The sequence below is a fragment of the Emys orbicularis genome, chromosome 4 (genome assembly GCF_028017835.1).
Source record: "Emys orbicularis isolate rEmyOrb1 chromosome 4, rEmyOrb1.hap1, whole genome shotgun sequence".
Taxonomy (NCBI): Eukaryota; Metazoa; Chordata; order Testudines; family Emydidae; genus Emys; species Emys orbicularis.
In genome coordinates, this window is record NC_088686.1 from 98978981 (window position 1) to 99003993 (window position 25013).

Sequence of the window (25013 nt, forward strand, 5' to 3'; positions counted from 1 at the left end):
TTGAACATCACCAGACTCCTAAGATACTTTCTTTGGAAAAGAATTTTTTTTTTTTTAAAGGAAGAGCGGAAACAGTGAGCTTTAAAAAGAACTACATTTATTTTTGTTTACAGCAAATGCCATAAATAAAGCTAAACAACTCTCACAGTGTGCAAAATACAGAATTTCCATGTGACAATTTAAATACAGAATTTAAAAAAACTATTTAATAAAAAATTTGCTCAATTAAGATCATGAAGCAAAATGAAAGCAAAAAAGATTTAGGAGGATAGGGACAGAATCCTTGATGGCATCCTTTAAAGAAATGAAGACTCTGCAACAGAAGGTAAAGAAACATAGCAATGGCAAGTGATTTGAAAAGAGAGACCAGTCCTTCATAAACCTTACCTTAATGAAGCATGCAGAGTTTAGTAAACAAAAACAAACAACCCTGAAATTATAAAAATCCATACTTGTGTCCTAACCTTGTGGTGCAGGAAATGATGGGTCAATGCCATGCAGCAAGCTGGGGGGGGGGTTGTTTTTAAGTTTTAAAAAGATTTTTAATTCTCATAAAGAGTTTAAACAATACCAGCACGCTCAATTATTTCAGCACTATATACACACACAGGTCAGCAAGATAATGAGTTTGCACACCTGATCCTATAGTCCTTCCTCATTCCACAGTAAGGCATACAGGATGAATCCTTCGCCGGGGAGGTTTACAAACTCCATAATGTTTTGTTCAGAGAGTTTCAGATTAATTCACTAAGATCCTGCATGTGTAATTGGATTCACAACATGGACCACTGTCCCAGTGATTTCAATTAGAATATGCAAGAGTGCAGGGTTCCATGCTAATGGATCCATTTGCAGGATTGGTACATAGGTTCTCATTTGTAGTAATCTCTCTTTTTAGATTATCATTTTATTCAAATATACTTGGCATTTAAAAAAAAAATTCCCACAAGCCCTTCATAGGAAATAAAAGTAACTTCTCATGCACCAAGACAAATCTATTATCAGTTAATAAAACAAACCCCAAAGTTGCTAATGGGGCATAGTTAAAACTGTTATTAGTGAAAACAATTGGAATCAAACATTCTAATTACAGAACCCTGATTGTTTATTACAAATCCAAGTGCCTTAAACATAAAAGAGCATTTTTATTAAACTGCCTATGAACTCTGGGGTTTTTCCCCCCATCTTGTATAGGAATTTTTATTGCTCTGAATGTGGATTTTTGTTTTATCAGAAACGTCAACATTTTTTCCTCCCTGAATATTGAGGGGAAATGGTTCACATTTATATAGCACTGTTTCATCCAGATAGCTAAAAAGTGCTTTATGAAACTGGTAAGCATTACTATCCCCACTTAAACAAGACACAGAAGACCATCTGTAAGATTCTTCATGCTCTGGTTCTGAATTAGTGCAGATATAATACTTTGAAAGAAGTAGAGTTTTATTTAATTAGTATTTGAGAAACAATGGAGTTGCCTATTATTTAAAAACCATGAGAAAAGATGTACATGCAGGGGAGGAAAGAAAGAAATGTCTTTTATAGAAACATAAGAAATGATCTTTTCTTTCATTGTGCGCTGTGCAATTGGTTAAAAAAAATAATCATGCTAAAGCTTTCATCCATTAATATACCAGACACACACAGTTTGCTCCAAAATGTTGTCAAACGATATTAGGGGTTAGTTACAATATTCTGAAACTGTCAAGCAGAACAATCACCTTACAACAGAAATGTTTCAGCCAATGAATGGACGTAGAACTGGAATGTTGAAATGAACTAAAAGCAACACAGGATGTTGGAAAAAAGGAAAGAAAGAAAGAAAGAAAGAAAGAGGAACCTTAGTTTGGTTATAGGTGTTATTCACAGATTACTAGGCAAAAAAAAGTAGAAAAATCAACCAAAATTAAACCGCCTTATTAATTTATGAGTGATGGCTTTCTTCATTAATTTATAAAGATGAACAGTTATGAACCTTACTGGTAGAATTTTAAGGCTAAGGATAAAACATACATGGATTAATTATATAGATACCAGTGAGACATTTTCAGCAATACTAATGATTTTGAAATGCCAGCAAATATACAATTTCATATTCTTTTATGAATATTATAAACTTTATAATCGTGAATATGCCCTGAAATTTGTTGCGTTTTTTAATTAATCTATATAAAACCTACACTTAACTTCTGTGTCTCACTTTCTACTAATAAGGTTCATTTTCTTAAAATTCATGGTACATCACAGGTTTTCAAGCTTCTTACTACAGAGTTATTCACTTAGACTACCATTATACTCAGGCTGCTAAAATTCAGAACAAGTGACAAACATTAGTGGAGAAATCTTAGGGAAAAGTATTCTGTTGGACTGTTTTAGTGTCCGACAGTCCAAAACTCTGAATCAAAACATGTTAAATAAAATCAGAAAATGCATTTCTTAACATTCTTTAGGATGGCTGGAGTAACATGGTAAAACAACATTATGGGAGTTTTTTTTTTTTTTTTAAGTTAAATTTTTACTAAAGAGGAGTCCAGTATTCAAAATACTCAAGTAGTACAAAAACATTTCTCTACATCTCTATAGCTGCTTACCATATTACTGTTACGATCACTGTCTCCTGTCAAAAGTCTAGCAAATTCTCACTGGAGTATGTTTGAGCATTAGTGGCAAGTTGCTGCAAATGACATGCTGTACTTGAAAACCATACAAGTTCTTTGTATAAGCCTTTGCAAATATCTTCCTCACCCCCCTGAAAAAATCCTGAAATGCCTTCTCATTGAAAACTGTACATGGTTTCATTTTCTGTATTTTTTAAAATAAAGATAAAATTATCTGGAGAAAAATCTGTTTCTATTAAACCACCAGGCTAGTTTTTTTTTTTTTAAAAGACAACATACATTCTTTTTACTGCCAAACAAACATGGAAGCTTCCATTTGGTCTTTTGCAATATACATATTAAAATCAACCCACCTAAGGTCATTGGCAGATGACCCCTCCTGTTTGTTTTCTACCAATTGCTGGCAACATGTTTTCTGTGGCTTAAATTAATACCTTGTTATTAGAAAAAAATGCTACAGATGCTTTTAATTTTTTGGAGATCTGTCCATGTGTTTCTCCATCAAATACAGCTTTAATCACTGAGATAGGGAATGTGTGTATAATTAGCTAGAGGAGTCCTAGACAATAGTTAGAGTCTGGGGAATTGTTCATGACTAATTGTCATCAGGTAGCGCTATACATTCTAGAGAAGCTTTTGGGTTAAGGTATCTCATACCAAGATCCACCACAAAAACCTTTTTCTTCAGAGATGATGCAACTTTATAACGATTTTGATTTTCTTCCATTAGCATCTTACATTGAAATAAAACATCTAACAGAAAATCATCAGTTTAAAAAAACAACACCACATTATTTCTAAGTACTTCTATTTTACTCAAATATGGCTTTTTAGAAATCTGAGTGCAATATATTGCAAGCTTAGGGCTCAATCCAAAGTCATTTTCAGCACCTACAACTCCAACTGACTTCAGCTAGAGCTGTGGGTATTCAACTCCCCTTTGGATCAGCCCCCAAATGAGAAAAACCTCTTAATTTGGGGAATAAATAGCAGCTATCTACACTATGTTTCTTAGATCTGACCATTTCAATTAATCGTCCACTCATCTAAGATTTGCACTTTAAATTTATTTCAGGTTTAAATAAGCGAGTATTACAGAAAATACCTAGGTATTAACAAAGGATACCAAAGGAGTAATAAATTAAAAAAGGCATGGCTAGAAGTCGGTGCATTAGGTACAGTAAAAAGCTTTTATTTTTTTTTTCTTTCAAACATCTCCATGCAAGTAGTAAACCTTGTACCCAGAGCAAAAGATGAAAGCAAGAGAAAAGGGATGTGCCATATTCAGGTTTCAAAACCCAGTCACTTGTCACTACCACCCTGAAATGTCTGAAAGAACATGTTCTTTCTTGGTCTTTAAAACAAGAATTTTAAAATGTAAACCCAGAAACATGGTTGTTCACAGCCAGAAACCTACCCCTGCACAAATGTTTATAAAATATCCTTCATTTAGTCCCCATGTTCTGGAAATGCATCTGGACACTGAACTTCATGATACCTTTCTTGTACAGTACATGTTTTAAATTCATAGTGTGTTTTGATTGCACTTGGTCTATCAAAGTGAGCTCTTTGTTCACTTAAAGCACATATTAAATTGAAATGTTTATAAACATATTGCAAGGCTGTTAATTTTGGAAATCTGAAAGGCACAAATTAGCAAGACACTTAAGAATTTAAACCCTAAAGAACTTTTTCACCCATTCAAGCATGTTTTCAAGTGATAGCTCTGCTTCCCGGTACATATGAGTAAGTACCTCTAGCAGCGCACACAGGAATGGCACACCAAGGCTCAAGAGTTCATACAAATAGATATAGTTGTATGCATTGTCCCTCAAATGAAGATTGGTAGCGTGCAGAAAACCATGCATCCAGTTAGACAGGCGTCTTGGAATGTCAAGCAGATCCCTCGTCACCCTAAGGGGCCAGCTTAGCGTTTTCCTAAAGAAGGAAGTCATGATACCTGGGGGCCTGTCCTCTGGACTGCTAACAGTAGAAGTAGTACTTTCTGTGGTGGTTTCTGGATGCTTGGGTTCCTCTTGCATCCACATTTCTGTTTCCACCTTAAAAAAAGAAAATTAAAAATAACTGCACAAGGGCTGAAATATAAATGTCTTTACAAGGATTAGTAGATTCCATGACCAGAAGGGACCATCTAGTCCAGTGGTTCTCAAGCAAGGGTACACAAACCCTTGGCGGTACATCAACTTGCTAGATATTTGCCTAGTTTTACAACAGACTACATAAAAAGCACTAGCGAAATCAGTACAAACTAAAATTTCATACAATGACTTGTTTATACTACTCTATATACTATACACTGAAATGTATATTTATATTCCAGTTGATTTATTTTATAATTATAGGGTAAATGAGAAAGTAAGCAATGTTTCAGTAAAAGTGTGCTGTGACACTTTTGTATTTTTATGTCTGATTTTGTAAGCAAGTAGTTTTTAAGTGAGGGGTAAGTGGAGACAAATCAGACTCCTGAAAGGGGTACAGTAGTCTGGAAAGGTTGAGAGCCACTGATCTAGTCTATGATAATCTAGTCTGACCTCCTGTATAACACAGGCCATAGAGCTTTCCCCAAATAATTGCTAGAACAGATCTTTTAGAAAACCCATCCAATCTTGATTTAAAAATCACCAGTGATGGTAAGTTGTTCCAGTGGCTATTTATTCTCACTGTTGGCACAATACTATATATTCTTGTGTCTGACACCTACAGGTGAACTATGTAATATAGCTCCACAAATTCCCACTGTCGCTATCTAAATACACAAACATGCAATCCAAGACTCAAATATTTTATCTTCATAATTTTTTAAAGTGGCTCCTCCATACAACCTTTGTTTTTATTTGTATTATCTTATTTGTAGAATATAATTTGTTCTGCAGTTTGCTTTAGTCTATGACAATGACACACACAGTATTGGGATGGTAGCACAGGCAAGTATTTGTAAGAGTGACTAACTTTCTGTGATCACTGAAAGACAAACATCAACTAAGTTGACATCAATCAGAAGTGGAACCTTCAGCCTTCCCTTATCGAGTCAGAGCTCACTTTCACAATGTTAGCTTATAGCTATTGATTCCCAAACCATAAATATGCCAAATGCAAAAGAATAAAAGGTTAGCATTACTTGAGGATACTTTTCCCTGTTTTTCAGGTGTGTGTGTGTGTGAGGGGGGAAAGCAACCAAACCCCACAAAACTGTCTCAACATTTATTGCATTAGAAGTATAACCAATACATACTTTCTCTTGCGTTTTTAATGTAGATCGTCTTTTCCTGTGCTTATTGCTTGTTTTACATTGTGTAAAATGAGGTTTGCAGTAAAATTTTCCTGTAAAAGAAATGACATTATATTTAGCTGGTAGGTCCAAGGACTAAAAACAAGCCAATGTATCTGTAAGATGACTGAAGCAGCAAGTCTAGTGGTTAGAGGACAGCAAGAGGAATTGGGACTTCTGTTCTATTCTCAGATTTGCCACTGACACACTGAATGACCCTGAACAAGTTGCTTTCTGTGTACTGGTTTACATACAGGCGGCATTACCCTACGTCACATTTCTATCACACAGGGCATTGAGGTTTAACTAACCTCAGTAAAATGCTTTGAAATCCTAGAAGTACAACCCAATTTCAGATACTAAACCAGTTAACCTGTTCCACTGTGTATAAAGAAACAGTCATTGAAGCAGGGGAACTGAAACCTGGGTCTACCCTCTTCCCTACTGAGTGCCCTAGCCCCTGGGCTAGAGAGTCTTCTCACTCCAACTCTGGCCCAGTGAATATTTAGATTGGAATAGTTTTAACATGAGAGATTGAAAGAGCCAGGCCCCAAAATACCCCAAAGGCCGGTAGTTAGGACACTTTCCTGAGAGATGAAAGACCCAAGTTCAAATCCCTTCTCCATATCAGGCAGAGAGAGGTATCGAACCTTGGTCTCGCACATCCTGGGCGTGTTCCCTACAACAGACTTGAAAGTTGTAAGTGGGGCATTACTATCTGCCACATACCCAAGCAGCAGGAACTCAAGTACCATGTGGACTTTAACAATGGAAATTTAGGTGCTCAGGAACTTTAGGTGCCTACAGGGTTAAGGTGACAGCGGAGTAGAGGTTTTGAGGCTCAGTGGTGCCTAAATGTTGGATTTAGGTGCCTAACAGCCACTTTAGGTGGCAAAGTTCTTTTGTGGCTCTACTCTAAGTCTCTATATACTGTGATGCACTGGTACAGTCACCAAAGTTCAGACCCTATTGTGAACATTTTGGGAAGGAAAGGAGACACTCTCGTACTTTAACATATCCCTTCTAGAAACAGGGGTCAGCCACGGAGGCCAGGTGTGGATCCCAACATCCTTAAAGTCCGGAGAGTACTAGAATAGATTGTACCAGCAGTTTGCTAAAGTTGCTGCTTCCAACTTCCGAGCTACAGCCTCTTTGGGGGGGGAAGGGGAGGGTAATCCACACTTTCTTATTCGTTTCAAATCTGCCATTAATTCTGCCTCTCTCTCATTGTTGAATAAGGAAAATGTTTTTATAAACTGGGAGGATGATCAGGAGGCTGGAGTGTTACTTTGGCAAGTGAAGGTCAATGCAGGAAACCAACCCTTTTTGTCTTTACTTCAACCCACAATCAGAAGTGACACATGTCTGATCTCTCAACCAAGTTTCCAGCAAACATTTCTTCATTTAAACAGAACTACCTTGAGGTCAGTCATAATTAGGCTTCACTGAAAGGGTTGGGACTGCTATTGCAGTGGGAATATAAATTGTGAAAGATCAGCACGGGCACAACTCATCAATGGATCATGCACATCTCCTGACTGAGCTACCTGGCCTCTACGTTTTTCTGCTCTGTTCAAGCTTTAAGATGCATACATTTAAAAAAAATTTCTTAAATAGTTACTATATTACCTTCTTCTACATCAAATGCATAGATTGTTAGGCGGAGCGTTGTAGAACATACATCACACTTAAAGCATTCCCTATGAAAGAAGTGGCCCTCTGCACTCAGGCGCTCCATGACATATACCCGTTTCTTGCAGAAATAACAGATGTCACTGCCACCTATAGTCTGAGGAAATTCTTTTCGCAGAGATCCCTGTTAAAGATAAGTAAAAGATTAAAACATGGGTAAAGTATTGTGTTGCCAATCAACTACAGTACATGCATATACTCCATCTACTACATTGCTGCTTTATTAAATATCCCATCACATTTGCAGTTTTCACACACGTACTTAAGATGAGTAGCTGCTGTCAACTTTTCTGCTGTCTCCTCTTTGTACTCATTTAATAGGATACCTTGTGTTTATACAACACTCAAAAATTCTCACTTTACTAAGACTTTTAAGGGACAAAGTTTGCATTCGCGTGTGCACACACACACACTTTTGTACTTGCGCAGGTACAAGGTAATATTCACCCCCAACACCCATTTGTTAAACTACAGCTTGCTGGTTCAAATGCTAACATTTGCATGAGTATAAGCATTAGAGCTTAGGCAGATGTTTGCACCTGCAAAGCACAGACATACGTATTTGGGGCCTAGGTGCTGAAAGTGTACATGCTAAAAATAAAAATCAACTCAACAGAAGAGACACTCTTCTGAGGCAGATCTAGCCGCATGCTGTGAGTCCCACTGAAGGAAACTGCCACGGTTACAAATGCCAGAGTATGAAATGCTCTGCTAGTATTCAAAAATATATTTATTTATACCTAACTGTTTTGAGGTTGGTTTTTTTGTCCTTAGATTGCCTGTACACATTTTTACATTGTTCTTCCCAAGGTATATTTAGAATATGTTAAAAATTGTGGTTTTAAAATATGGTATTAACTACTGAAATCTTTTTTAAAATGTTAATGACATTCTTTATTTCCACAAGGTTTATTACTGATGGATCCTTGTGTCCGCAAGGCCCATCAGGAACCAAGCAGACCAAATTTGGTCATGCTTCAGTTTTCCCACAAAAGGGCATGTATGACAAGGCTGCAAAAGGAACCTCTATTGTGTACCCTTATTCTACATAGCTATGGGCCCATGCAGAACTGTCCCCTACGTCTTACATGAGAAGAAGTAATCTACATGGAGAGGAGGAAGTTGGGGCTTTGACAAGATACATATAGGCAACATGCAGACTATACCACCTAACCTCCAGATCCCATCAGAGAGACCATCGTTTTGTGATACCTCACTTTTTGGTGTTAACCACAATCAGGGCACGATGCACTTCCATCTTATGCTTCCCCTCTAGCTGTGCATTTTTCGTGTGCTTATAAGTGCAAGTGCCAGTCATCATTTGCCCCCTCCATCCCATTTGCCCCCTCCATCCCATTTGCCCAAACAGATTATTTCCATACACAAAATTTCCAAAATACGCAAGCATACAAGTGAAAAAAGCCAGTCGCAAATACTATGTTAATGGAGTACGGACAGTGATGAACTATCGCTAAGCTGAAACAACTGCATATTAGTGCTTGCTAATAACTGAGCACCACCAGAGCACCACCACAACACCACCTCACTTTGCCTTTCAATACCTGACAACTCTGAACAGTAGAAGCACAAGTTGGAGAAGTGGAATAGGAAGTGGGGAAAGATGTAACTGTGTCCAATGACTGGTTCTGAATTCAACACAATATTATCATAGTTTAGAACTGCTTTCTTCAAAAGGAAACATGAATTATTCAACATACATATGTGGGTGTAACTGTACAAACATGCACTTTAATAAACTTTCTTCAGAAACCAACTCTGATTAACAACTGTCTTTACTTATTAGTTGCACTAGCAATTACACTTAGCAGAAGCTCCCAAGATTTTAAGATACAGAGGCAAGTAATAAAATATAATAGAAGCCCTGGTCTCTGACATTTACAGAATATACCCATGCATGCATATCTTTTGCTAATAAGCACCTAGTTCTTGGAAAAAAGAAAAAGAAAAAAGAAAAAAATTCCAGAATGCTTAAGGACCAGAATTGTTCCAATTCCAGAATCTTAAATTGGATCATTGTGATCCTGGAAATGTTACGCTTAAAATGAAGATGATATTTGATTCTTTGTGGGTTTAGCCTTACCAGTTCTGGGGAGGAAAACTGTGGCTTGGGCTTGTGGTCATTCACATAGAGATTGACAAGGACTTCAGCCACAACCCCTATTCCACGTGACACCTTCCCTACAGTCATCTAACCAGCAAAGGGAGAAGATGAAGAATAGAAGAAAGAGCTTTCATTATTTCTGAGAAAAGGACTGTATGAGAAAAGGACACAACTTATTTGAAAACACACACACACACAAATGCAAGCAGTGATAAAAACAGGCTAGAAATTAGAAAGAAGAAAGTCTAGCACAGTGTGAAAAGAACAGGAGTACTTGTGGCACCTTAGAGACTAACAAATTTATTTGAGCATAAGCTTTCGTGGGCTACAGCCCACTTCTTCGGATGCATAGAATGGAACATATATTGAGGAGATATATATACACATACAGAGAGCATGAAAAGGTGGGAGTTGTCTAACCAACTCTGAGAGGCCAATTAAGTAATTTAATTAATTGCGGGTGGCAATTTTGCAACCAAAAAGCTTCAAAAACAGACTCCAACGAGAAACTGCTGAGCTTGAATTGATATGCAAATTAGATACAATCAATTTAGGCTTAAATAGAGACTGGGAATGGCTGAGCCATTACAAACATTGAATCTATCTCCCCATGTAAATACCCTCACACTTCTTATCAAACTGTCTGGACTGGGCTATCTTGATTATCACTTCAAAAGGTTTTTTTCCCCTCTTACTTAATTGGCCTCTCAGAGTTGGTTAGACAACTCCCACCTTTTCATGCTCTCTGTATGTGTATATATATATATCTCCTCAATATATGTTCCATTCTATGCATCCGAAGAAGTGGGCTGTAGCCCACGAAAGCTTATGTTCTAATAAATTTGTTAGTCTCTAAGGTGCCACAAGTACTCCTGTTCTTTTTGCGGATACAGACTAACACGGCTGCTACTCTGAAACCTAGTACAGTGTGGATATTGCCATGCATTATCTACACTACAAACTAAAGGAATTTGCTCTTTTTCATTTTAAGTAAAATTTTTCTCCTTAATATGATGCTCATTTTCTAAAATGTACATATTCCAAAGAGAATGAGAGGAATGGAAACTACAACTTCACAGTGAAGATTCACCAATCCCAGAGCTTCATAAAACATTCCACAAAAGTTCACAGGAAGCTCTGTAAGAAAATATTCAGTTAAAATTGACAAACTATTCATTATTTTCCTACCTAACCACTCTTATCTTATGATTTTGATATTAGAAACAATTTGAGGGGCTTGGAACCAACTGCTTAATATAAATTTAACAACCTCTCCTCCCCCCCCCCCCCCCCCCGCAAAAAAAAAATAAAACAAAAAACAAAAACCACCACCACCCTGAAGGTGATGCCAAAACAGACCACTGCAGCCAAAACAGACCACTGCAGCAAAATCTTAAAATTCATACGAACAATATGAATTTATGGATTAACACAAGATAACAAAGACTAAGTAAGGAAATGTAGGTTAGAATCTAGTGATGGGAGATTATACCTTCGTCTGCTCCTAACAGTTTTTATTTATGACAAAATATTTCTAAGCATATTGCATCAGTTATGAATGGCCTATTTAATTAAAATAAAATGCACAGAACTGACACTCCCATATATTAGAGACACAAGGCAGGTCAGGTAATATCTCTTGTTGGACCAGCTACAGAAGTTGGTCCAATAAGAGATATTACCTCATCCTACCTTCTCTCTCATATATCCTGGGACCCACATGGCTACAACATGACAAAGAACTAGCGTCTATTGGTATTTTATGAGGATACATTAAATAATGATTAGAAAGGAAACAGGTTGGCATCTGCTTAATTCCACCATTTGCACCATGGTGGTTAGGTTATTCTTAATTATATTTATAAAATGAGCTGGACTGTAAGAACCATCCAGTCCCATCCTTACATCAGACAACCTTTGTTAGCCACACTGTAGTTCTTCAGAACAATATTCTCAAGGGGGGAAAAAAAAAAAAAAAAAAAAAAATGTATAGCAGCTGCCCTAAAGTCATTATTATAGAACTTCCAGTCTCTGCTTAAACCAACAACATTCACTTCAGCCTGAGCTGGGGCAGATATTGAGTGATACCACAGCAGCAGCTCTGGCTTAGGGAAGAAGCTACTCCGTTCTGGTAATAATGTATCAGCTGCTTGAGCTTTATTTCCTCTGAAAACTTTTTGCCGACTGAATTACAATTCCCCAGGGATTAGCCTGTATTAATTTTCTGTGCTCTCAATTTTATTTATTTTTTAATTTAGACTGAGTCTCCATTAATGCACAATTTACAATGGAGATCTCATGGAAAAATTCAGTACTTCATAGGAGGACAAAGGCACTGAAGAAATTAATCATGAGGAAGACATACAACTAGGAGCATGACATTTCATTTCAAAAGTGCTTGACCCTGCAAAGTACAGAGCACTCTGGATCTGTTCCAGATAACAACAAAATGTGCTTAACTCAAACCATGTGAACATTGACTTTGATGGGACTACTCATGTGTTTAAACTTAATGACTAGGGCTAATGATTCGTCACTATAAAGGGCGTGTAAAATCAGTCTGGTTGTGAAAAAAGGCAATGGTCACAAACTGAAAATTAAAAGCACTGAAAATCATGTATTGCATTATCTTAAACCCAAATAGCTTGTATTTCACAATGAAAGCCATTTAAAAGCATTTGAGTATTTAAATATTGACCGATAAGCATTTATCCCACTGACTGACGGTCCAGCCTCTCCGCAGCAGCAGAACAGAAGGGTGGGTGGAAGAGAATTACTACTGCTTTCTAGTCTCAGGGCACGTCTACTCATACAGTGCGGCAGCTCTCCCATGGGCATAATAAAACTACCTCCGCGAACAGCAGAAGCCATGTTTGCGGCAGAAGCTCATGAGTGCTTATGTCAGCATAACTTATATTGCTCAAGGGGCTGGTTTGTTCACCCCCGAGTGACATAAGTTATGCAGACATAAGCTGTAGTGTAGACATAGCCCTAAGCCTCTACAAAGGTAGCAGTAGCAGAATGGGAGCAGCGAGTCTCTTAACCTGCTACTGAAGCTAGGACTTTTTCCACCCTAACTAGAGAAGGCATAGAATCCATTCCACAACCTCAAACTACTTACTACCCTCAGGAATGAGCATTTATGCTCCCTGTTAATCCCCCATGCAGCCGAGGTTTCAACAAAACAGGTCCCAAGTTCTTGGTGAAAAGAAATCAGCCGTTCCCATCACATCCACTCACTCAAATGGGAAAGCCCCAAGACGTCAAAAAGATATTTAAAAGAAACAAACCAAAAAGGTGAACATAAACATCCATGGAATCCATGACCATTGTTACAAACATTCAGCCTCAGTAATGACAAGTCACTTGGGCTACTTTGGGGTGGGGTGAAAGGAGCATAAAGGAGATTGTCTATGAAATTAAAAAAATTAAAGTGCATGTCAGCACCTCTGAAATGTCCAGCAACTTATAGCCACTAAGGTCTCTTGAATGTTAATCAAATGATATGCATTTTTGGCTAGTAGATAAAAGATGAATAGCATGTATGCTATACAGACAAAGCCAAATAACCTCTGTTTGTTTTTTTTAAAATGGGAGTAACTGCTGTAAAAGATGTATATTCATCACCTTGTCAGGCCCAAGTAGTGTAATTCTTATGTACGGGATGGCATATTAAATCAGATCTTAGCATTAATAGTTATGTTACTTTTCACTGAAGGTGAACCTCCCTCTCTTTCCCTTTCATTACATTTTTAAAAACACAACCTTTCTCCCAAAACTCTACATTTGTGCAAATTTTAAGCAGCTATTTACTTATTGCACTATGGCTTCCTGAATAAAGAGGTAAAGAGCTCATTGAGACATCAGCTGAAGCAGGAAGTTTCAGCTTCATCTTGTTAAATAGTCATGTAATAATTTAAACAAACAACAAAGCTACACTACTAGGTGACTATTTGAAGGAGGGGCAAAATACTATTGAAGCTAACCTACATTCCTTGTTTGGTTTCTCTTCTCCACCCATTAAAACAATCAGTGCTGACATTAAAACAACCAAAACAAGAGCTAGCAAAATTGCATACCTATGCCTATTATTACATGCAATATTAAAAGCAAATGTATTCATTACGAAAACAAATGCAAATTCAGTGTAAAAGAAAAAGTGACTTCAATCCAGGTTGGTAGTGACCAAATGACCCTCTCCATAAGCATTCCCATCCTCAAATCACAGGGTAACTTTTCCATCTGATGGCTGTTCAGTGGTCTATATAAAATTATCTTGATTGTCTAATATCCCATGAACACATGCCCACATCACAGAAACCACAAATACAAGAGGCACTAAACAGTAATCTTGTCAGAAGTCTCAGCAGGTAGGGTAAGAACTGAATGGGATTGAAGACTGAACTAAATCTTATTCCATGGTCCCTCCAGTGTACTGGTACTATCCATGCTGTACATGTACTGCAGATGAATTAAAAAAGGTCAGTCTGCAAATACTTCAATATTGCACCCTTCATAAACAATGACTTCAGACAATTTTTTAAAAAATAGCAAAAGTAGGAGAAAACATTACTCTCAAATTGTTGATCCCAGACCTAGTTAAATGAATACAGAAGTAATTGTGTAGCCAACAGTGTTGGAACTACATTTAAGAGGAACCAACTGAATTCTTCCTCCATAGCTACTGGATTGATAACAGGTTTTTAAAAAGCAGTTACTAGGCCATCCCATCCTTCGTCTCTTTTTCCTTCCAAATCTGACATCAATGACCAATAGTTCTTAGCAGAGTTTTCCAACTCTGGGCAGCTTCGATGACGATGGTAATCAAGTTTATATGTATCATGACTGCAAACTCAAAAGACAAGACAAAATGGGACTGGCTATCCACAGAAAGCAAGGCAGCATAAACATACTCAGTCTCCAAGTAGGTTAGCTGAACAGCACAGTTTAGACTATCAAATAAAGTCTGGCCCTTCAAGTGACACAAAAGGGCCAGATTCTGGCTTCAACTGGTCAGCAGTAAATTCCCCTGGTGTAGGGAAACTCCCTCTTGGTGTAAAAGATGCCACAGCAAGCTACTGTGCCATCTGTCTCTCCCCCTTCCCCTCCAATATAGAGTGTGCGTCAACTGAGGGAGGGTAGGTGTTGGGGGGGGAAGAGGAGGTGCCTGGCAGAGTCATGCTCTGTTATACCTATCTTCCCTGATATAGTGTTCATTCAGGGCTCTAGGCCAGTGTCATAACTTAGAGCAGTTCCTTTGCTGCTCTAAACCTCATTGGGGTTGGAGTCAGCACAGGTAGCCCCTCAGAAATAGGGAGCTGCAAGCAGTTCCACAATGTCCCCCTCCACTTTCCTTTGCTGAGCAGATCTCAGCTACAGGAGAGAATCTGGCCCCACATCTGTATACCAGAAAGATGATCCTTTAATATATGGAAGTCTGCCAGCTTTCATACAGCTTAAATTAGTTACACTGCTGTGCTGCACCTTGCTTGCCTGATACTGATCATTTACTCTGAATCTACAAACACTTAAGCCTAACTTGGTTCATGCACATAATCCCCTTGTGACTACTAATAAAGTCCCAAACATGCTTAAGGCTTTGTATGATCATGGCCATAGTTATTGCTCTACATGACATACTGCTGCACATGACTTAAATACGTCTACACAGGGCCGTCCCTACACCAAATGGTGCCCCCGGCGAGGAATGTCTTTGGTGCCCCCCCATCCATTTGTTAAACTTTTGAATACCTTATTTTGTATTGCATTTGTAACCCACTTCATGACTTTGCTTCACAATTTGAATGCATGATTTATCCCTGTCAAACATTCTATTTTCCCTTTTGTCGCTTACAACAAAAACAGGACCTTGAGCCCGGCACCTCAGTTGGCCGCCTGGGTCGCCTTCCCTAAATCCAGCCCTGCGTCTATAGTAGTGGTGTTGGGTATCTAGGTTTCCTAAAAAGGGTCCCTTATGTTGCTCATAGGGCAACATGCAAGGTGGCACTAAGCAAATATCTAAAAAAAAGCAAATAAAAATTCAGAAGAATATTTTGTAAAAACAAAAACAAAAAACCACCACTATGAGGATTGTTGAACATAATTATTAATGGTACATTGCCAAAGCTCTACAGCAGGTTTATCTGGTTGGTTAACTGTCCAATATTAATTCACTAGCTAAGGGGTTTTGGAGAGAAGCCTGGGTTTCATAATTTTGTATAATATTATTTATATTGCCACAGCAATCAGAAATCAGATGTGCTAGTAGTCTTAAAACACAAAGGAAAACACGAAAACTGCCCCAAAGAGCATACAGCAGGGGTCCCCAACATGGCGCCCGCTGGGGCGTCTAAGTGCACCCGCGTACTGGCTGGCGGATGAGCATCCGCCGAAATGCCGCCGAGAAGCAGCGTCATCCAGAGGCGTTGGCGGCGATGCCTCTGGATGACGTTGCTTGTCGGCGGCATTTCGGCGGCGATGCCTATTGACGTTGCAGCTTGTCAGCGGCATTTCGGTGGATGCTCGTCCGCCGCCACGGTCCTCCGTGGCTCGTTGTTTGGCGCCTGCCAGATGAAAAAAGTTGGGGACCACTGGCATACAGTCTTCATCCCTCCTTGTTAGAGTTACTTTGTCTCCTTTCCTTACCAAATGTCCTGCTTTTAAGCACTTGCTTATTCTTTAAAAAAAATTTTGACTGACTGCCCTGGCATAAACACTATCTTAGTAGTAAATTTATCTGGGTAGGAAACACCCAACCCTTATTTTCAGCTGGTAATTCCAATCATATGATTCAAGGGAAGTAGTTAATCTGAGGTGTTGTAGATAGCAAAGCCAACTGATTGCAACATGTTTATAGTATGTATGACTTTTAGGGTTTAGGTAGCATAAAGCTTAGACAAGCACTGTTTTCTAAAGGTCATTCTAAACTTTGGATCATCTTGATTTGCATTGGAGATTATTGTTTAGAGTCTACACCACTACACTGAATTCTTCACAGAAGATTTAGGGCAATAGGAGTATTCAACGTTCATTTGTACTAACCTCTCTGTGGCATAGTTTAAAAGTTCTCTTCCATTTCTAATAAGATGCAATAGCTAAGCACTTTAATTAAAAGAATATGCCTTTAAAAAGGAATAGGAAAGCATGTTACATTTCCTTAACCTCCCTTCTAGAGGTATCCTTGCCTCAAGCTTAAAAATAGGTTTCAACATGTAAAGCTCTTCAGCCACTATTTTGAGTAAATACGTCAACACCCTTATGATGCATTACGAATGCCTCATAAGGGTAATGCTGTAACAGTCAGCATGGATTTGTCAAAAACAAATCATGTCAAATCAATCTGATAGCTTTCTAACAAGCCTTGTGGACAGGGGAGGAAAGCAGCAGAGGTGGTATATCATGACTTTAGTAAAGCTTATGAGAAGGCCATGCAAGACAGTATCAAAAACAAACTAGGGAAATGCAACCTAGATGGAGCTACTATAAGGTGGGTGCAAAACTGGTTGGAAAACTGCTCCCAGAGAATAGTTATCAGTGCTTCACAGTCACCCTGGAAGGGCACATCGAGTGGGGTCCCACAGGGATCAGTTCTGGGTCCGGTTCTGTTCAATTTCTTCATCAGTGATTTCGATAATGGCATAGACAATACACTTATCAAGTTTGCTGACAATACCAAGCTGGGAGGGATTGCAAGTGCTTTGTAGGATAGGATTCAAATTCAAAATGATCTGGACCAACTGGAGAAATGGTCTGAAGTAAATAAGATGAAATTCAATAAGGACAAATGCAAAGTACTCCATTTAGGAAGGAACAAATCAGTTGCACACATACAAAATGGGAATTGCCTGCCCAGGAAAGAGTACTGCGGAAAGGGATCTAAGAGTCATAGTGGACCACAAACTAAATACGAGTCAACGGTGTAATGCTGTTGCAAGAAAAACTAACATCCTTCGGGGTGTATTAGCAGGAGTGTTGTAAGCAAGACATGAGAAGTCAATACTCCGCACTGATTAGGCCTCAACTGGAGTATTGTGTCCAGTTCTGGGCACCGCATTTCAGGAAAGGTGTAGACAAATTGGAGAGAGTCCAGAGAAAAGTGACAAAAATGATTAAAGGTCTAGAAAACATGACCTATGAGGGAAGATTGAAAAAAATGGGTTTGTTTGGTCTGGAAAAGAGAAGGCTGAGAGGAGACATGATAACAGTTTTCAAGTATATAAAAGGTTGTTACAAGGAGGAGGAAGAAATATTGTTTTTCTTAACCTCTGAGGATAGAACAAGAAACAATGGGCTTAAGTTGCAGCAAGGGAGGTTTAGGTTGGACAGTAGGAAACACTTCCTAACTATCATGGTGGTTAAACACTGGAATAAATTGCCCAGGGAGGTTGCGGAATCACGATCATTGGAGATTTTTAAGAGCAGGTTAGACAAATACCTGTCAGGAATGGTCTAGATAATACTTAGTCCTGCCATGAGTGCAGGGGACTGGACTAGATGACCTCTTGAGGTCCCTTCTAGTCCTACAATTCTATAAAATCAGAATTCAACTGGTAGTAGGAACATGATGTCAGAGAACACAAGCAGTTCAGTATGTATTTCAAATGAAAAATTCTCAAAGACGTTGGTAGGCTGGCATTCTTACAGGACAAGTTGTGAAGTCTCAAGAAGCTCAGAAAGACTTTTACACTCTCCATTTTTTCCCCTGTAGAATAATAGTAAACTCCAGAAGTGCCATGAATGAGGGTTCCCCCCATTGGCTTGCTGGCTCTGAAGCACGTCCACATATTGAAATCTGCACTTTACTAGTGCCACCATTTGGAACAGATCACCAATGCAAATCCTGAGCCCTTTAAAACCAGTCATAACATAACGCTGACACAGGCAACTTGTGGTGTATAGTTACATCAGGTAAGTTCAAATACATTGGCATCCAAAGTACTTGAAAATAGGCACTGTGTGCCTGAGACATTATTAAAATTTGTTTATATAAGGCCAGAAATTTAGACAGTGCTTTCTAGACAGAGTAAGATACAATCCCTGCCCTAAAAAGTTTGCCATCTAAAATAGACCAAATACGGGACACTTAATTGAATTGTTAAGTGAAGTAAGGAAGGGCATGGAGAGATTACTGGTTAGGAAATCAAGGCTAGAAGGATTTTCGGGTGGCGGGGCGGGGAGGGGGGGGAATGCACAGGATTTAAAAATAGGGGTGGTCTTGCTGGGAGACTGTTTCAAGTATAGAGACCCAAGTTTGTAAATGTTGGCATTTAGTCTTTGCTAATATTACAGTAAAATTAGCAGTAGTTTACTTCTTGGGAAAATTACTTTATTTGAAAATTTACTGGATAATCAAGAGGTGACTTGTGATTCAAAAAGGAAAATAAAACTTAAGCTGATTTGCCAATTAATGGCAAACAAAATAATTTGTTGTATTAGGAGACTGAAGTGACCTGAGAGGATATGTAGGGGACACAACAATCAGCTGTAACAGTAGTAGCATGCTTGTCAAATGTATTAGATCATTGTTAAATGATATTTCTTCAGTGAGTGGGATACCAATAGTAATGGTTTGGATTCACCGGCAATAGAGCAAGAAAGACTTATGGTCACTTCTGTAAACAAGTTCTCCATCTCTTGAAAAAACCAACAATCTAATAATATTACAGGCTCAGTCATAACTGCTTCCTTATGAATGCATCTACCTTAGAAGTGAGCATGGTGGCCCTAATCAAGGAAGGAGGTCAAAACATTTGACAAGCTCTAAGTGTGTGTGTGTGTGTGGTTTTTTTTTTTTAAATTATGAACCATATGCCAAAAATCCCCAATACACCATTGTCAACATGTGACATTTCTCCACATGTGCTACTGTTTCATTAACCAAGTGTTTCATTAACCAAGCCTGCAAACTGCCAGTGGCAGGGCAAGGATTTGTAACTGGGGGCGGAGGGGCATGATGAGTCATTGGTGGTGGGATGGAGAACGAGACTGCTCCACACACATGCTGTAGCTCAGCTCCTGTCTGCAGGGCTGGGCCCAGCTCCACACTCCAGGCATTGCAAACTGGCGCCCGGGGTCATAGTCCCATTCAGGTTTCACCTGATCTTCCCTCTGTCATGAGGGGGGCAGGGCCAGGCCAAATTTGAGTGAATGGCATAACAACGACATGTCGCACAGGGTCACATGCGACCCCATGCACCATCTCATAGCACCCAGAACAGGAAGCCGGACCCAGCCCCACAAGACAGGAACAGTTGCTGCCAGGTGAGTGTGTGGGGCAGGCTCGCTTTCCAGCCTTGCGTGAAAGGCACCACACATATACCTAAAGGCTGCTGGGGGAAGGGGAAGTGGTTGCCCCCCCACCCCAAAGCTGGTCCCTATTAGCTCCTGCATGTTTCTATGGAATGGAGCACCTGAGCAGCAGAATGTGTAAGCACTTGCTTACATATTGAATTTGATCTTTCTAGTCCTCAATAGTATGTCAAATATTTACTAAGCTCTAACAAAAAGTCACTAGGTTTTGTGCAGGTAACAGAAAAGATATTTTGAGCATGGATTATTTTTGTTCCACCATTACATCAGGTTAGTACATTCTAACCTACAGTAATGCTGAAAATCACAAAACAAAATCCATTTAAGGAGCCAACAACTTTAAGCTATAGCCACTCTCTTTCAATACAATGCTAAATTCACCAAAATATTTATTTTAAAATTAAAATAGCAGTTACAGTACCTTTAATTAAAACAACTGCTCATGGGAGGTGTTTAACAGAGAACCAACAACAACAAACTCCAAAACCCACAACCACCAAAATCATGAAAGTTTAAGCACCTGGCCTCTGATCTGAAGTACCAGCCTCCAGGGTTGCAAGCACAGGTCAGACCTTTCAGTCATTGCCCATTCTGCCGAGGCTGCAAGTCAAAGTTCTAACCCGGTGTAGGCAACCTATGGCACGTGTGCCGAAGGCGGCACATGAGCTGATTTTCAGTGGCACTCACACTGCCCGGATCCTGGCCACCGGTCCGGGGGCCTCTGCATTTTAATTTAATTTTAAATGAAGCTTCTTAAACATTTTAAAAACCTTATTTACTTTACATACAACAATAGTTTAGTTATATATTATAGACTTATAGAAAGAGACCTTCTAAAAACGTTAAAATGTATTACTGGCACACAAAACCTTAAATTAGAGTGAATAAATGAAGACTCGGCACACCACTTCTGAAAGGTTGCCGACCCCTGTTCTAACCAGTGTCAACTGTAAGATGGGTATAAATCCACCAGGAATTTGACTGAAACAACTAATTTATACTCCTGAAAATCTTTACATTCAGCCATTAATTATCTGGGCTGGATTTTGACCATGCTCATGAGTAATTTATGACATGGGTGTTTTTTTAAAAGAATGATTGTTTTCATAGTGAGCAGAGAGACTTAAGTTGAGGAAGGATGGGTTGAAAGGTTTGAGCAGATCTCTCATCCTCCAAAACACATGGCAAACCATTTTAGGTTTTGATAAACAACCCTTCCCTAACTCCCGCTTCTTAAACGTGGTGGTAGAACCTACTGGTTCCAGACGCCTCAGTGTTCCAGACGCCACAGCTGCTCTTTAACATTTCTAGGAACTTTATGGTTTCCCCACTTATTCTTACTCCAAACCTGTTCAATATGCTTACTTGTTCTGAGGCTTGAAAGACAACCTGTGCTGCTGTTGCCATAACCACTGGAGGAAAGAAAGGACATGTAGGTCCTTCCCAAAGATCTGGCCTAAAAAGGAGATGGCTGAAAATACCCCAATTAAAATAGTTTCTGCATGTAGGGGAGAAGGAAGCTGAACCTTTTTAAGCTTATCCAGATCAAAGCTTTTGTTACTTTATCATTAATGGGAACTCTATATTTGATGGATTCTAATTTATTGAATTGTCTTCAGTCACTTTATGCCTATTTCCTATGTATCAAAGCTTCTTTTATAGAGGAAACGCGTGCTCAAGCATTTAATTCTCAAAAGAGAGTTTGCAGTATTATTAAAAGGAAACAAAAACAATTTAAAATTAGCTACTGCTAAGATTAAAATTCTCAAAAATGTATGATCTACTTCTTAGCTTTTAATCTGAATTACTTTTTGTTATGACATTTTACTTTTACAAACATGCAGAAGTAAACAAAACAAAGTGAGCGGTTTAAACCTCTGCGTCCAATGTGAAACATAGTACGCACAGATTCTCCATGCAAAGCCAAGACCTTCAATCTGAGCCAATTCTTCTGCAGTTTTTAGAGCAAGAATGGATTTTACATGAAAATCTGTTAATAGAATACCTTGCTAGATTGAACAGCAGGGGAAGCTGAGTGAATAGATGATGAAGATGAAGTAGCAGCTGAATCATGAGCTGGAAGGCAAGAGGGAGTTGGGGGCTGATAATAGGATAGGCCTTTAATAGGTAGTTTATTCTGTATAGAGCAGAAATAGAGGAAACATTATCAGAGAGGATAGTCACATTAACAAATGTTAAGTTGACGGAATTGCACAACCATGCACAAGAAAAGGTTAGGAAGGTAGTAACAGTACAGTTACTTCAAAACTGAAGCTCTGCTACTCTGGTCAAATAAACATGACTTGGTTCTTTGTTAAGATACACATTATTAAAAAGTACAGTGAAGAGTAACAGAACACAACAATAAGCAGCCTCCAGAGAACAATATCTGCTGCAACTCTTACAAGGGAATGCACCAGTCTAGTAGATTAGCCTCTTCAGAGTGTGTTTTGCAATTACTTAGGTTTTTCATTACTATGGAGTGTTTTACAGAATTCAGTCCATTATTTTAATATATTAGGAAATAGTGTCATTTCAGACAATAGGTGTATGATCTTGTGCATGTACAAAACTTTGTAGTGCACATTTTCACTTAACACATAAGCAATAAGGCCTATTATTATGATTAATGGAATCTGCACTCAATTTGGTGTGTGCCACACTGAAAATATATTTAAGTGGACAATATGAATGGATGGGATAATCAGATCATCATCAATTTTCACCAAATGGATTTAATAACATTTAATTATGATCTGGTATCTACAAGTGCTGAACAATTGAAGTTAGTACAAGTGATTGGTTAAAATTTGAAAGTAATTCAACAACTATTGAATAAATAGAAATTATTTTTCTATTGGGTCACAATTGGCTGAAAAGTCACAAGATGAGGTAGTAAATTTGACCTCAGAGGTAAATGCAAAAGTTCGGTACAACATTAGCCAAACAGAATTTATCCTCAAATAAGTGCATTCCAACTTGCTACAGTTAAGTGAAATCTGCTGAGCCAATTAGCAAAAAGAACGAGGAGTACTTGTGGCACCTTAGAGACTAACAAATTTATTTGGGCATAAGCTTTTGTGGGCTAAAACCCACTTCATTGGATGCATGCAGTGGAAAATACAGTAGGAAGATATAGATATACACACACACACACACACACACACACACACACAGAACATGAAAAAAAAAATGGGATCAGAGTGTAATGGCCTGTAGAATGTGGCGTTAACACCCTCTGATCCCACTGAGGGTTACCAAAAGAAACTACACCATCTGCTCAAGAAAATCCCTGAAAAAGCACAGGAACAAATCTGCACAGACACACCTCTAGAGCCCCAACCAGGGGTATTCTGTCTGCTACCCAAGATCCATAAACCTGGAAATCCTGGACGCCCCATCATCTCAGGCATTGGCACCCTGACAGAAGGATTGTCTGGCCATGTAGACTCTCTCCTTAGGCCCTATGCTACCAGCACTCCTAGCGATCTTCGAGACACCACTGACTTTCTGAGGAAACTACAATCCATTGGTGATCTTCCAGAAAACACCATCCTGGCCACTATGGATGTAGAAGCCCTCTAAACCAATATTCCACACAAAGATGGACTACAAGCCATCAGGAACAGTATCCCCGATAATGTCATGGCAAACCTGGTGGCTGAACTTTGTGACTTCGTCCTCACCCACAACTATTCCACATTTGGGGACAACGTATACCTTCAAGTCAGCGGCACTGCTATGGGTACCCACATGGCCCCACAGTATGCCAACATTTTTATGGCTGACTTAGAACAACGCTTCCTCAGCTCTCGTCCCCTAATGCTCCTACTCTACTTGCGCTACATTGATGACATCTTCATCATCTGGACCCATGGAAAAGAAGCCCTTGAGGAATTCCACCATGATTTCAACAATTTCCATCCCACCATCAACCTCAGCCTGGACCGGTCCACACAAAAGATCCACATCCTGGACACTACAGTGCTAATAAGCGATGGTCACATAAACACCACCCTATACCGGAAACTTACTGACCGCTATACTTACCTACATGCCTCCAGCTTTCATCCAGACCACATCACATGATCCATTGTCTACAGCCAAGCTGTAAGATACAACCGCATTTGCTCCAATCCCTCAGACAGAGACAAACACCTACACGATCTCTATCAAGCGTTCTTAAAACTACAATACCCACCTGGTGAAGTGAAGAAACAGATTGACAGAGCCAGAAGAATACCCAGAAGTCACCTACTCCAGGACAGGCCCAACGAAGAAAGTAATAGAATGCCACTAGCCGTCACCTTCAGCCCCCAACTAAAACCTCTCCAGCGCATCATCAAGGATCTGCTGCTCCTTCAGGATAGGTTGTAAAGAGTCCTGTGGCACCTTATAGACCAACAGACGTATTGGAGCATGAGCTTTCGTGGGTGAATACCCACTTCTTCGGATGCTCATGCTCCAATACGTCTGTTAGTCTAGAAGGTGCCACAGGACTCTTTGCTGCTTTTATAGATCCAGACTAACACGGCTACCCCTTTGATACTATCCTGAAGGAGGATCCCTCACTCTCACAGATCTTGGGAGACAGGCCAGTCCTCGCATACAGACAGCCCCCCAACCTGAAGCAAATACTCACAAGCAACCACACACCACACAACAAAAACACTAATCCAGGAACCTATCCTTGCAACAAAGCCTGTTGCCAAATCTGTCCACTTATCTATTCAAGGGACACCATCATAGGACCTAATCACATCAGCCACACCATCAGAGGCTCATTCACCTGCACATCTACCAATGTGATATATGCCATCATGTGCCAGCAATGCCCCTCTGCCATGTACATTGGACAAACCGGACAGTCTCTATGCAAAAGAATAAATGGACAAATCAGACGTCAAGAATTATAACATTCAAAAACCAGTCGGAGAACACTTTAACCTCCCTGGTCACTCAGTTACAAACCTAAAAGTCGCAA

The 25013-nt window shown here is 39.2% G+C and overlaps 1 protein-coding gene across 1 annotated transcript in view; it reads right to left on the reverse strand.

Moving 5' to 3' along the window:
* Nucleotides 1-3668: 3668 nt before the first annotated feature.
* MICAL2 (microtubule associated monooxygenase, calponin and LIM domain containing 2) overlaps nucleotides 3669-25013 on the reverse strand; it is a 123625-nt gene continuing 102280 nt past the window's right edge. Inside the window, exons 18-20 of the mRNA XM_065402505.1 lie at nucleotides 7537-7723; nucleotides 5872-5960; nucleotides 3669-4678 (exon numbers count right to left, since the gene is read on the reverse strand). Of these exons, the coding sequence (XP_065258577.1) occupies nucleotides 4292-4678; nucleotides 5872-5960; nucleotides 7537-7723 (663 nt within the window). The 3' untranslated portion in view covers nucleotides 3669-4291. The remainder of the gene's footprint in view (nucleotides 4679-5871; nucleotides 5961-7536; nucleotides 7724-25013) is intronic.